We start from the raw sequence: 15,885 nt of genomic DNA on the forward strand, positions 1-15,885 counted from the left end.
TGACAACTTGTACTTCTCATTGTTGCAACAGGTCCACCTGTATCCTTAAACAACTGGTTTTTCCCCATCTCCTCCACAAGTTATACTGATATCAAATATAGTGAAAGCAGGGGTTATTTACTAAGCATTTTTATGTTGTAATTTAATCTGAAGAATATGGAAAATGTCTTTGGGTAATAAAATTGGTACACTACAGTTTATTTCTGGGTTTTTTCCTTGTATTTCCTTTTTCACTGCTTTTAAGTAGTGGATTTTTTGTTGTGCTGGTGGTTTGTTTTTTGGGTTTGTTGTTGTTGTTGTTGTTGTCAGTCTCAGGACTTGAACTCAGGGCCTGGGCACTGTACCTGAGCTCCTTTTTTGTTTTGCTCTCTACCACTTGAACAACAACATCACCTCTGTCTTTTTCTGTTAATGTAATAATGAATCATCAAACCCAGGGCTTCATGCATACAAGGCAAGCACTTTTAAATAGTGTTACAAAGACATTGCAAATTCCATATATCACTTTATAAGTATAGTTTTATGAGTGCACCTTCTTGGTATTTTTGTTGTTGTTTTAAGGGGTTTTTGTGTCTGTACTGAGGCTTAGATATTTTACTTTAGCTTTTCCTCTGAAAGCTGGCACTCTGCCACATGAGCCACAGCTCGACTTCTGCTGGAGCTGGCTTCAAACCAACATCCTCAGAGCTTAGCCTTCAGCAGAGCTAGGATTGCAGGTGTGAGTCATCAGCACTTGGATAACTAGAGATTTTTACAGTAAGAAGCCAAAAAACAGACAAAAAGATGTCAAGGCATATAACAAAGAACTATTTTTAGTTCTTTGTTATATGCCTTGACATCTTTTTGACTCTAACTAAGAAAATTACAGAAGTACAAAATTATATTTTATATATCTAAAATATAATTAAATATGATAGACAAATAGAATTATTTCATCTACTATAAAATACAGTTTACTCAAAGAATGAAAATTGCACATAACACTAAGAAGAGAAATTCAGTCCCACTGGATATCAGGAAAACCAAAGACAAGGCCACAGTCAGATAATATCTGTTGACATTTTACTTGGCAATCATTTACCTACAATAATGTAAAAGACTACATGTTGAAGAAAATGTAAATCCCAGTGGGATCATATTTATTTAACAAGAGTAGGACAAACTGACAAAAATAAAAACGTTTTGGAAGAAATAGACTTAAGTGTACTATTAATGTATCCCAAGAGACATACACAAAATTGTCACAGTGATCTTCACATAATCTCAAATGATAATTTGTATAAAGCGCATCAAGTGGATAGATAAGGGTAATGTGTTCATACAAAAATATATAGACCACAACTACACAAAATACATTGACTAAGTCTTCCAAAAAAATGTATAAATGTATTGGAGGTGTGGTTCAGTTGGTACAATAATAACCCATGAATGAAAGCAGCAAGTACCAAAATTGAGTTCCAGTTTCAGAGATAAAAAGGAACAGTATACACAGAAAGTACCCCCAAAGTAAATAAAAGGTGATACCTTTTATATAAGTTCAAAAACAGATACACTTTAAAATACAGGCTATTTAGATATGTTTTATAAACATATGTGTGTTGGGATGTATTTCATTTCCTAAAGCAGGTGTATAATGGAAGACAAAATTAAAGATCATGATTGCCCTGAGAATCAAGCAGGAAGAAGAAAAGAATGAAGGGGCACAATAGTAGCCATAACGTATTGGTAAGTCTTTAAAATGAGGGGGAGACACAAGAGAGTTCATCTCTAATTTTTTAATTGTTTGAAAATAAAACAAAGACAGTGTCATTTATGAACTAAGAACTATAATGATCCCAGATATTAGTTAAAAAAAACAAGAGCTTTCTAACATTTTAACCATTGAACAAATTTGTATTAAATGTGATCATTTTTACAGACAAGGTCTATATTATAATTACATTTTTCAATTCATATTTAAAGATAATGTTTACATAAATATTTCTTTGAAATTAATTCTGTCTGAAGAAATCCAAAAAGAAAAGGGAAATGATGATGAAATCCAGTGCCTTAAGGGAAGTTTTTATAAAATTCCTATTTGGCTAAGCCTGTGACTATAATCACACATTCCCTTGATTACCACTGTGTGACACCAATCCCACAGGGTCCAAACCACAACAACAAAGTAGCCGTTACAGTTGTAATAAATACTTCCCTAATACCTGTTAATGATTCTTGTAGTCCATCTCAAGCTCAGGGCCCTCATTTAATCTGGCAAAACTCTACAAATAGGAATACATAGAATATATTCCATTTATTATATATTATGGAAAACAGGTACATTTGAACGACATACAAGCAGGACAATTGTGAATTCTCCCCTCGAGGAAAAACAATGGGTTCTAATCTTTCTGTCTTCTGGTAAGTGTTTTCTGCTATCTGAGACAGCACAGGACAACAGGTAAAAACACTTTCTAGACAGTGTAGGTCTCCTATGAAAACAAAAATCTGAAAGGTATGTGTGCTAAGAATAAAACTAATACTGAAACCATCTCAGAGAACATTCAAATTCTGAATTTTTTCTATTTTCCATATATCAAGAATCACGCTAAATATTGTATATTAAGATTGTCAGTCCTCCACACAACCATCCTACAAAGAAAGTGCTTTTAGGAGAACTGTTTTATCAATGAGGAAACTGAGACTTATAAAAGTTGATTCACACTCTCAAGTTCACATCATCAGAAAATGGCAGCCATCTTGATAATAAATCCACAGGTAGACTGAACCCAGTGTCTATGGTCTTACCCCTTTGGATAGTCTCTTTTTCTTTTTGGACTTTGTATGACTGCCACATGATACTCCTTGCTTAATCATCAATGAATTGTCCATTAAATATGTTCTTAATAACAGATACTTTTTATGTTCTGTTTTCTCTTCAAATCATTGATGATAAATTATGTTCAAATATACTTAGCCCCTTCGTCTTCAAATTCACTGAAGTAAGGAAATGCAAAATAATGCAACTGAAGTATTTTTATATTATGAAAAATCTAGAAAAGGTTTCAGTTAAAATGTAGATTTACCTCTTCTTACTATGTCTTCAGCCCAAGTTCAAAGTTACTTTTTTTATTGCTTTAATGTCTCCTTTTGAATATCACATTTACTTTTCAGTTGAAGTCAAACTAATGACCAACATGTGAGACTTAAGGGTTAAAACAACATGGAGAATAGGAAGGAGCAACAAAGAGAAAAATCTTGTATTTAAACGGACACCATTAATTCTTACCTCAGTAGCAATTCTGACAAGATCACCTCAGCCTTCAGTGATCCAGAGTTTATACACAGACACTCAGGTTTTCCATCTGCTGAAAACAACTTCATGTCTTAGAAATTGCATGCAGACCTCTGGAGTTCACAGCTGTCTCAGTCGAGATGCACACCCAGAACTCTGTGCTCCCTTTGAGCTCAGGAATTTGAGGTTCTACACAACCCCAGGTGCATCCAGGGACAAAACACCAAGAAAGTCCAGCAGTAGAAAACTGGATAACATTAGGACCAGGTCATCGTGTGCTTGGTCAGGAAAGAAAAACCTAACAGTATATTTGATAACGAACTGTAAAAAGAATCTTAAAAGATATAACTGACCTTTAATAAGTCAAAGTATACAATATTGGTAAATGTGCATATAAGCAGTTAACTTTGTAAAATGCAAAGGGGTGATTACTGGCAAACATCTGGACATTTCAGCAGCAGCAGGGAGGAGGTATAATTAGAACATTGCACAAAGAAAGTTCCTGTAGTGAGTAACAATGGTTTTAGTTTGTTTTGTTGTTTGTTTTTGCCAGTACTAGGGCTTAAACTCAGGGTCTGGGCACTGTGCCTGAGCTTTTTTGCTCAAGGCTAGTACTCTACCACTTGAGCCACAGCTGCACTTGTGGCTTTTTGTTGTTCAATTGGAAATAAGAATCTCATGGACTTTCCTTCCTGGGCTGTCTTGGAACTGTGATCCCCAGAACTCAGCCTCCTGACTAGCTAGGATTACAGGCATGACTTAACAACACCCAGCCAATAATGTTCTATTTTTTGACTCAAGTGATAATCACAAGATTATTCACCCAAACTAATCATATTGTTACCTTACTAGGTGCCACCTATATGTAATTTTGGAATAAATTCTGTATGAATTAAATATGCCTTTACCATTTTCAAAATAGAGAGTCAATGTTTGGAAGTTGCCACAAGCAATCTTTAAACTCAGTGTCAGCACAGAGGAGGCATTGATTAAGGAAAGAGGTTCCTTTGTGTGCACCTGGCTTGCCTGACACTGAGGTTATACAAAGTCAGTATCATGTAGAAGTATTCCATGGACTTTTCCATGAAAAATTCTCTTGTACAGGGCAGAAGGCTGTGATCGTTACTTCTGAGGGCTATTTCAACTTTAAAAAGTATTGCTTCTTTTTTTTCAATCATGAGGCTGGAACTCTGGGTCTGGGTACTGTCCCTCAGCTCTTCAGCTCAAGGCTAGCACTCTACCACTTCGGCCACAGTGCCATTTCCAGTTTCTGGTGGATTCTTGGAGATAAGAGTCTCACAGACTTTGCTGCCCAGGCTGGCTTTGAACCACAATCCTCAGATGTCAGCCTCCTGAGTTGATAGGATTATAAGTGTGAGTCACCAGTGCCCAGCTGGTTTTTGTTTTTTTGCCAGTCTGAGGCTTGAACTCTGGGTCTGGGCACTGTCCCTGAGCTTTGTTTTATGCTCAAGGCTAGCACTCCACCACTTGAGCTACAGTCCAACTTCCAGATTTTTGTGAGTAGTAGTTTATTGGAGATTCTTCTGAGTCCCAAGGACTCAGAAGCCCAGACTGGCTTTGAAACATGACCCTTGGATCTCAGCCTCCTGAGTAGCTAGGATTACAGGTGTGATCCACTGGCACCCAGTTAAATGTGTCACTTTTTAATCTGGAACACTCTCCCAACTTTAAGAGATCACAGGTACCCAATATAATATAAAATCAAAGCCTTTGAACTATTTTATTACCCTGAGTTTATCATGTGAGTCTTAATATTACATTCGGCTTGTCCATATTTTTGCATACATAATGTTGCTTGTTGATTTAAGAAGCCATATCCAGGGTGGCTCACACCTATAATCCCAATTACCTAGAGGCAGAGGTAGGAGGATTGAATTCCAGGGCCAACACTGAGCAAATATTTGAAAACCCATGTGAAAAAACATCACAGCCAAAAAGGAGGGTTAGGGCCATGGTCAAGTGGCAGAGTACATGACCAAGTCAAACTATAGCATCATAAAATGGGGGGTTGGGGAGCCAGGCACCAGTAGCTCACACCTGTAATCCTAGCTATTCAGGAGGCTGAGATCTGAGGATCACAGTTCAAAGGCAGGAAAGTCCATGAGATTCTTTATTTTCTTTTTGGTTGGTCATAGGGTATGAGCACTGGGCCTGGGCACTGTCCCTCAGCTCTTCAGCTCAAGGCTAGCACTCTACCACTTCCAGCTTTTACTGCTTATGTGGTGCTGAGGAATCAAACCAAGGGCCTCATGCATACAAGGCAAGCACTCTACCACTGAGCCACCTTCCTATCCTCCCCCTGCCTCCAATGAGACCCTTATCCCCAATTAACCACCAGAAAACCAGAAGTGGTACTGTGGCTCAGGTGGTAGAATGCTCACCTTGAGCTGAAGAGCTCAGGGACATCACCCAAACCCAGACTTCAAGCCTCTCAACCAACTGAAAAAAAAAAATAGAATTCAGCCAATCAGCACTGGCTCAATCCTATAATCCTAGTTCCTCAGGAGACTGAGATCCTGTGGATTATAGTTTGAAGTCAGTTTAGACAGAAAAATTCAAGAGAGTCTATCTTTAAACCCTTAAAGATGTAGGCTGATGTAGGCTGACTCAAATACTGGATCACTAGTTGAAGAAGTCAATGCCTCTGAGTTCAAAAGAGTTATCAGAAGAAGTGAGGAGGAGGAGGTTCAAGACATTCTTCTTCAGAGCTGAGGACTGCTGGCTCACACTTATAATCCTAGCTTCTCAGGCAGGCTGAGATCTGAGGATCATAGTTCAGAGCCAGCCTAAGCAGGAAACTCTCTGAGACTCTTTTTTTTTTAATTATGAAAATACCATACACAGGGGTTACAATTACATGAGCAAAGTAATGAGTGCATTTCTTATCAAGCATTGTTGCCTCCTCCCTTGTTTCCCCTTCCCATCCCTTCTCATTCCCCAACCCCAACCCCCCCCATCGAGCCAAAGTTGTAAAGTTCGTTTTTCGACATACCATCTTTTACATCTCATTTTTGACACAACGTCTTATACATCTCATTGTTGCAATGGGTCCACCTGTATCCCTATTTAAACAATTTGTTTTTTCCCTTCCCCTCCCCAAATTATACCAACCAATTAAACACCAAAAAGCCAGAAGTAGAACTGTGTCTCCTGTGGTACAGCACTAGCCTTGGTCAAAATAAGCTCAGGAACAGTGATCTGGCCCTGCATACTAGCAACTAGCATACACACAGAGAGAGAGAGAGAGAGAGAGAGAAGATATTCTTAATAAGCTTCACACAATCATGGCGAAATCAGTATAAAAGCAGAAAGGAAAAGGAACATATAGAATACTAATGATTGGGAGGAGGGTAGATAGAGTGTCTCTTTTTAGAATCAAATACAAACTCAAGGGCTTCCACAAATATTAACGTTCTCAATCTCCCATTGAAAGGGAAATTCCTGTATTTATTTCATATAATAAGAACTTGATATTCAGACAGCTAAAATTATTCCCTAGGAAGGGGAGTTTCCAAGCAGTGGAGCTGAGATTTGATACCAGGTACGTGGAGTCTAGAATCTGTGCACTTAAGTATTGTACTGGACTTAAAAGATACGTCACTGTGTGAGCACTCAGTACTCCTTTGTTAAATTAAGTTTACGACCTCAAACTAAGAAACACTATAAACATACCTCACCTGAATGACAAGCAAAATTCTTTCTTTATAATTACAATATTTTCAAATTCTAACTCAACCTCATTGAACACTGATTTAAGAAAATGCATTTTGCTATAAACTGCCAAAAATGAAGTTATTATTCCATTCACGTACAGTTAATGTAAATATAGGCTAGATGAGAAGATCATGCACAAGAATCAGGCAGCAGAATAAAATCTTAGTTCAGTTATTAAATGTTCCAATCTATTCAATTATGTGATACAATATTCAGGAAAAAAGCAGCGCTTTTGGTGAAATTTTTGTCCCTTATATGTCTACTTTTGGAGTCAAAATATTATAATGACTTTAGATGAAAAGATTCTAAAGCAAGAAGAAGATGCACTCATATAATTGCTAAGTTCCAAAAGATGAACGATTCAGGGTTTATTAACATTTTTTAATTAAATTACCTGCCTGGCGTTCCACAGAATGGTCAAGTATATAGAAGTACATAAGTATACAGAAGTATAGAAGTATATAGAAGTATAGAAGTATGTAGAAGCTCACAGTGTTTGTAGCCGAGTCCTCTCTCAAAATTATATACTTGGTTTCATCTTATTTTAAAAGTACAGAACCATGGGTGGCAACTCATATTAACCCTTCTCAATGATTCATAATATACTCTGAATGAGTTTACCATCATATTTTAGAGCCACTTTGGATATGAGTAGACACAGAAACACTATAAGCACTGAACACCAAACAAATGTTCCTAAAAGAGATGACTCAGAAAACATATGCAAATAGTGAGTTTGGCATAGTCCTGACAATGTCAGCACCACACAATTCTAAGGCAGACTGATACCATGTTTGGTAACCACATGACTATCTCCTAGCCTATCATAAAGGGCCATGGAAACAACCAATAGAAGTTCCAGAACAGACTTCATCCTTCTGGGATTTTCTGATCGACCTCACCTGGAGCGCATCATCTCCGTGGCTGTCTTCATCTTCTATCTGGTGACTCTGGTAGGAAACACAGCCATCATCCTGGTGTCTTATCTAGACACCCAGCTCCACACCCCCATGTATTTCTTCTTGTCTAATTTGTCTGCTGTGGACCTCTGTTATACCACTAGCATCATCCCCCAGATGCTGGTAAATCTGTGGGGCCCAACAAAATCTATCACATACGCAGGCTGTGCACTCCAGTTCTTCTTCGCCCTTGACCTGGGAGCCACAGAATGTCTTCTCTTGGCTGTGATGGCCTATGACCGCTATGCTGCTGTGTGCCAGCCTCTCCACTACATGGTCATCATGCACCCTGGGCTTTGCCACAGGATGGTGCTGATCTCCTGGTTGGGGGGGTTGGGAAGTGCCCTAATTCTTTGCTCCTTGACATTGAAGTTGCCAAGATGTGGCCACCGCCTAGTGGATAATTTTTTCTGTGAGATGCCAGCGTTGATCAAGATGGCTTGTGTCTACTCAAGAGTCATTGAGATTGCCGTCCTTACTCTTGGAGTTATATTACTTCTAGTACCTCTATCACTGATTCTCATCTCCTACGGAGTCATCACTCAAGCTGTAATGAGGATCAAGTCAGCCAGCAGGTGGAGAAAGGTCCTGAACACCTGTGGCTCCCACCTCACAGTAGTGACTCTGTTCTATGGGACGGCCATTTATATGTACATGAGGCCACAGAAAACCAAATCCCAAGATGAAGGGAAGTTCTTAACTCTCTTTTACACAATCGTCACACCCAGCCTGAACCCCCTGATCTATACTTTAAGAAACAAAGAAGTAAAGAGCGCTCTGAAGAGAATATTGAAGTTAAAAACTGTTCAGCAATCATGAGTTGGGTTGGGGAGGAATACACATATACATGTGAAAAAAAATGTCCTGTACTATCAGAACCATTTACCATAATTTTACTAGGAATAACATTCATCATGATACATAAACAAAACTAGAAACAAAGAGGAATAGACATGCAAATAAAATGGAGATATAAATGAAAAGCTTCACAACCATGCATCTCAGAAAGTTATACAACTATGAAATGTAAATACAGTAGCAAATCTGCAAATTGGATTAAGAAATCTTACATGGACATCCATGTTCACATAGAATTATTTTAGACACTGGTCCTTTTATTCCAGAGACACATTAAGCAACATGACACTCCCCTCCACCCATAAGACCTTGCCTGAGTAACCATTACACAGGAGACTATGCACCAATCTGAACTTGACATACAGCTGCCATGTTGCAAATGCATAGCTTAGTCTGATTCCATTAACAATGCCAAGGAGGCAATGGGTACCACTCCGACACATCTTCTGTAATAGGAACCTCCTTTCTCTCTCTAGCTTTGACGATGCAAATGGTAACAAAACCCTGAGGAAGGAGAAAGAACAAGAAGATGGAGGCACAACAAATTCACTATCAGAACCACTCCAGACTCTCTTGGTACTTTATCCTGGGGGCAAAAGCATCAACAGCATTACCAGATAACTTAGAAAAAAAGCTAGAAAAGCAGATTCTTGGGCCCCATACCACAACAGAGCATAGACCAGCAATCAACATTTTCTAAGTGAGCACTATAGATGATTTTTGACCTAGCTAATGTTCAGTGACAATATTGAAGAGAATAGGAAGTTTAAGTCTGTCTGAACAAGAAATGAACATGGTTTGAAGGGTCTTAATTATTTTACTTCCTGATATATGTGGGAATAGGTAGAAATTAATATCACAAAGGTTTTTAGCAAAATGTCAGATTACAGATGAAGAGGAGTCCAGAAAGCACCCTTTTGATCCCAAGCATGAAGATAGAAAGGAAATAAGTGAAGTCGGTATAAAATATTTTTCTCTTAATACTATATCTTTCTCACACTTTATTTTTTGTTTGTTTGTCAGCCATGGGGCCTGAACTCTGGGCCTGGGCACTGTCCCTCAGCTCTTCAGCTCAAGCCTAGCACTACCACTTGAGCCATAGCATCACTTCCAGCATTTTCTGCTTATGTGGTGCTGAGGAATCAAACCCAGGGCCTCATGCATGCAAGGCAACCTCTCTACCACTGAGCCACCTCCCCAGCCCTCACACTTTGTTTTTGTAATACACTTTCTTTTACTCAGCTGCCTCCCCTCTGCAGTTCCCTTGCTATGGCATTTCTACTAGGGAAATACCTTGCAAAATATGTGCAACCCATGTCGATAGAAAAAACACATTTTACTAAAACACATTAGGGAAGACCACAAGAAATGAAATTGAAGCTTACCTCTCAGGATAGTAATCTTTACAAGTTAATCTATATATTCAATAGCACTTCAGTGATGTTAGTCTTACAAGGTAAAAGTGAAAAGATTAATGGCCTTAATTAGCAAAAACAGACATTTAGTTCAGCACCGTGGCTCATGTCACAACTACTCAGGAGGCTGAGATCTAAGGGCTGAAATTTGAAGCCAGTCTTGACAGGAAAGTCCATGAGACTCTTATTTTCAACTAACAACCAAAATACCACAAGTGAAGCTATAATTTAAGTAGTAGAGTGCTAGCTTTGAGCAAAAAAGTTCAGGGATAGTGCCCAGGCCCTGAGTTTAAGCCCTAGGACCCTCCTCCCCAACACAGACACACTCTCTAAGGAAAGAGAATAGCGAAGAGAAGGGAGAAAGAAAAAGAGAGAAAATAAAAAGAGAGAAAGAGAGAAATAAGAAAGGAAGAAGAAAGAAGGAAGGAAGGAAGGGAGGGAAGAAGGGAGGGAAGGAATAAAGGTTGGAGGGAGGGAAGAAAGAAGGGAGGAAGGAAGGAAGGAAGAAAAGAAGACAGGGAAGGAGGGAGTAAGAGAGGGAGGGGAGAAATAGGAAGGGAAGAAGGGAGGAATTTAGCAGGGCTGAGGTTGGAATTCAGTGGCTCTCTACCTGTCAAACCCTTAAGCAAGTGAAAGCTGCTTCCTTCTGCAGTGCCCATGGTATGACATTTCAACAAGGAACATATCTTGCAAACTATGTCAACCCTTGTCTATAGAAAATTATAACATTTTACTAAGACTCATTAGAGAAGGCCTCAATAAATGAAGCTAGAGCTGGAAGTGTGGCTTAGTGGTACAGTAGTTGCCTAGCATTATGCATGAAGCCCTAGGCTTGATTCATCAAACCACATAAACAGAAAAAGCTGGAAGTAATGCTGTGGCTCACATGGTAGAGTGCTAACCTTGAGCAAAACAAACTTGGGGTTAGTGCCCTGAGTTCAAGCCCCAGGACTGGCAAAAATTAAAATAAAATAAATAAATGAAACCATATCTTACCTTGTAGGGTAGTATTCTGTACATGAAAAGTTAATAATCCCCCTCAAAAAATCTATGCATTTGAGACATCTTAAATCAACTATTGATAGTGCTTTTGATGAAGTCACCAACATGAATAGCAAAGGGTTAACAATGTCAAGGTACTTAGGATTATTAAAGAGGACTCTCCTGCCTTTTTACCTATTGAGATTCATAGTACAAATAATTGTCGTGGGCTGTAGTGCAGAAAAAAAGAGAGCATGGGAGCAGAGCAAAGCAAAGCACACAGCATACACAAGCACACATATACATACAGAGTATTGGTACATGACAGAATATGGTATTTCTGGGGAAAGAAAAATATTTCCAGATTTTGTATTGTGATTTGGCTATCAGCAGGAAAAGATGAATTTGGATCCCAGCTCTCTACTACGTACATAAATTAATACTAAATAGATCAAGAATAGAACTTTATCACATTTAAAATATATATAAATCAAAACCTCTCTCAGTTGGGACATGGATTTCTTAAAGAAACTACTGAAGAAAATAAGTTCTTCAATAATAAAATGAAAGATTTCTGATCAGCAAGAAGGAGATATTTAAAGCAAAAAGCCAAACAACAAGCAGAAAAAAAATATTTTCCAGGCATATAACCCCACAGAAAACTAAACATAACACAATACCCATAAGGAGGAAAAGTACAAAACAATATAATATGGAGTTGAGATAGTCAAAATATAAATACAGTGGGCACATAGAATTATCTCATCTGCCAAGAAATATTTGAGGGGCTGGGAAGTTGGCTCAGTGGTAGAGCGCATGCCATGCATGCCTGAGGCCCTGGGTTCGATTCCCCAGCACCACATAAGCAAAATGAAAAAAGCCAGAAGTGGCACTGTGGTTCAAGTGGTAGAGTGCTAGTCTTGAGCTGAAGAGCTGAGAGACAAGCCCAGAGTTCAGGCCCCACGACCGGACCAAAAAAAAAAAAGAAATATTTGATTCAAAGAATGAATATTGTCTATAACAATAACTGTAAGAAGATAAATTCAATCACATTGGATATCAGGAAAATGAGAGACAAGGACACAGTTGGATAATATCTGCACCATTTTACTTGGCAATTACTTAAAAGCCCATAATACAATAAATAGTTACATGGGAGAAAATGTGGGTTTCCATAACATCATTTATATGTAACAAGAATACGACAAGTTGACTTTTAAAAATAATTAGGGGGGCTGGGAAGGTGGCTCAGTGGGAGAGCGCTTGCCTTGCATGCATGAGGCCTTGGGTTCGATTCCTCAGCACCACATAAGCAAAAAGAAAAAAAGCTGGAAGTGGCGCTATGGCTCAAGTGGCAGAATGCTAGCCTTGAGCTGAAGAGCTGAGGGACAGCGCCCAGGCCCAGAGTTCAGGCCCCATGACTGGACCCAAAAATAATAATAATAAAAATAATTAGGAAGCCAGGCACTGGTGGCTCATGCCTGTAATCCTAGCTAAGGAGGCTAAGATCTGAGGATCACAGTTCAAAGCCAGCCCAGGCAAGAAAGTCCCTGAGACTCTTATCTCCAATTAACCACCAGAAAACCAGAAATGTCTCTGTGGCTCAAGTGGTAGAGTGCTAGCCTTGTGCTGAACAGATCAGGGACAGCTCCTAGGCCCAAAGCTCAAGCCCCACAACCAACCTCCCCCCTGAAAATTAAAAGAAGAAATGCCAATTAAATGAATAAATTCTTACACATGTGGTTGACATTTTAACATTATTTTTCAATTTAAGTCATATAATGCCTAATTAAACATCCCTAAAATTAATTTAGTTGAAGAAATAAAGAAAGAAAAGGCAATGATGAAATCAATGTCTTAGGGGATTTTTTTATAAAGTTCCTATTTGGATATGCCTCTGATTATAAATATAGCTTTCCTTAATCACCTTGTGGGGACTCAATTCCCACAAGATCTCCACCACACCAATGCAGTAGCCTTGAGAGTTGTGCATAAATACTTCCATACCACGCATTCATGATTCCTGGAATCTAGCCCAAGACACCTTGCCTCCTTGTTTCATTCAGCAACACTCTACTTGAAATATGAATAATAAGAAGATCCAATAGAAGATTTCACCTATCAACCTAGAAATATACTTAGCCAAAACTAATTCATCAGCTTTTTTGCCAGTCCTGCATCTACTTTATCTCCAATATCCAAATTAAATAAGAATATCTTCTAAAGTTAAATTCAGTTGAATAAGATCATGGCATCAGTATAAAAAGACTAATAGTGACTAATCTAATTTTCTCAAAACTTTAGTACCTTGCCCTACAACTTCCTTTTCTGAGCTATTGATGAAGAATCCTCCATCCTAATGGGAAATGGGTGTGTTTGGACAACTACAAGAAAAACAACTACAAATTCTCCCTTCATAGAAAAATAATGGAGTCTAACCTTTCAGACATCTGGTAAGTATTCTCTGCTATCGCAAACAGAAAGGGACAAGGGGTAGAAACATATCCTAGACAGTACTGGTCTTACTATCCATGAAAGCAATGATGTAAAAAGTTTATGAGCTAGGAATAGTACTGATATTAAAGCCATCTCAACAGAGAGGATTCAAATTCAACAAGAGCAATTAAGATCATTTGAATTTTCTAAATATTTTCCATGTATCAAGCATCATGACACAATCATCCTACTGTTCTGTCAACAAAGAAACAGACTTATAAAAGTTGATTAGCTCCCTCAAGTTCACACCAGCAAAAAATGGCAGAGATCTTGTGGTAAAAACTACACAGGTAAACTACACCCAGTGTCTATGGTTTTAACCCTTTATTCTTGTTTTCTTTTTGGGCATGACAATACTTCCTTAGTCATCAAAAAGTCACCCATTAGGGCTGGAATGTAGCTTAGTAGCAAAGCACTTGTCTAGCAAGTGCAATGTCCTGGGTTTGATCCCCAGTCCAAAAAGGAAAGGAAGAAAGGAAGAACAAAGAAAGAAAGAAAGAAAGAAAGAGAGAGAGAGAAAAGCCATCCATGAAATAGGTTCTTAATATTCAGACACTTATGTTCTCAGTTTTCTCTTCATATTATTGATGGACACCAAATTATATTTAAATATACTTGGCTCAATTGTCTTCAAAGGCATTAAAGTAAGGAAATGCAAAATAGAGCATATTATGCTCTATAATTGACAACTGAACCATTCCCCTACTATGAAAAAAAAGAAAATGGGGTTTCAGTGAAAATGTACCCTTGTTTCTTTTTGGTAATGCCATCTATGGCATAGTCTTATTCTGAATATCACATCTACTTTTCAGTTGAAGTTAAACTAATGTCCAACATGTGAGGCTTAACGGTCAGACCAATGCAGTGAACAGGAAGAAGCAACAAAATGAAGTCTTGCACTTAAGTGGACACCATTCAATTCCTACCTCAGTAGCAATTCTAACAAGCTCATCTTGGGCCTTCAGTGATCCCAAGTTTATACAGAGCTACTCTTGTTTGCTATCTGCTAAAAACAACTCACATGTAAAAACCACCTACAAAGCACATGTACACCCCTGGGGTTCACAGCTATCTCGGTAGAGATGCAAATAGAGAACTTTGTGCTCCCCTTTGAGCTCAAGAATTTGAGATTCTACATAACCCAGGTGCATCCAGTGACAAGACACCAAAAAAGTCCAGTAGTTGGAAATAGGATAGCATTAGAAACACTTCATCATGTGCTTGGTCAGGAAAGAAAAATAAAAGAAAAATCTAACAGTATATTTGTTAATAGATTCCATTAAAAGAGATTCAACAGATATATGCCAAAGTTTACAATATTGGTGGTTGCACATGCAGGCAGTTAATAAAATGCAAAGAGATGATTGCTGGTACCATCAGGACACGCCAGGAACAGGGGAGTCATAAATGGGATTCTGTGCTATTTCTGGACTCTGACAATAGTTATTAGATAATTCACCCAAACTCACCAAACCTTTCTTTATTATTACTTCCTGGGTATGCCTATAGATAGATAGATAGATAGATAGATAGATAGATAGATAGATAGATAGATAGATAGATAGATGTATATAGAAATATAATGGACACATAAATATATATATATATCTATAACTAAATCTGTTTATTATGGAGCCATGTTGAATTGAATTAAATATGCCTGTGCTTTATTTTTGGAATAGAGGGAATCCGTGTCAGGAAGTTGCCAAAAGGAACTTTTTAAACTCAGTGGAAGTGTATGAGACATTGATTGAGGAAAGAGGCCTCTTCACGTACAAGTGGCTTCCCTGACACCGATGTTATGAAAATAAATGTTATATGAAGCCAGGTGCCTGGCTCCTGTACAGGCTCCCACCTGTAATTCTGGCAACTCAGGAGGATGAGATCAGAGGATAGTGGTTCAAAGCCAGACTGGACAAGAAAGTCTTTGAGATTTTTCTCTCCAATCAACTATCAAAAAAAAGAAACCAGAAGTGGAGCTGGGGCTTAAAGTAGTAGAATGCTAACTTTCAACAATAAAGCTCAGGAGCAGTTCCTAAGCCCTGAATTCAAGCCCCAGGACTATAACAAAGATAGATAGATAGATAGATAGATAGATAGATAGATAGATAGATAGATAGATAGATAGATAGATAGATAGATAGATAGATAGATAGATAGATAGATA

General features: G+C 38.3%; 1 protein-coding gene across 1 annotated transcript; it reads left to right on the plus strand.

The window, feature by feature from the left end:
* Positions 1–7,845: 7,845 nt before the first annotated feature.
* LOC105996921 (olfactory receptor 2W1-like) lies at positions 7,846–8,787 on the plus strand. Its single transcript, XM_013031161.1, has one exon. The coding sequence runs from the start codon at positions 7,846–7,848 to the stop codon at positions 8,785–8,787; it is 942 nt and encodes a 313-aa protein (XP_012886615.1).
* Positions 8,788–15,885: the final 7,098 nt, after the last annotated feature.

The sequence above is a fragment of the Dipodomys ordii genome, unplaced genomic scaffold (assembly GCF_000151885.1).
Source record: "Dipodomys ordii isolate 6190 unplaced genomic scaffold, Dord_2.0 Scaffold138, whole genome shotgun sequence".
Lineage (NCBI taxonomy): Eukaryota > Metazoa > Chordata > Mammalia > Rodentia > Heteromyidae > Dipodomys > Dipodomys ordii.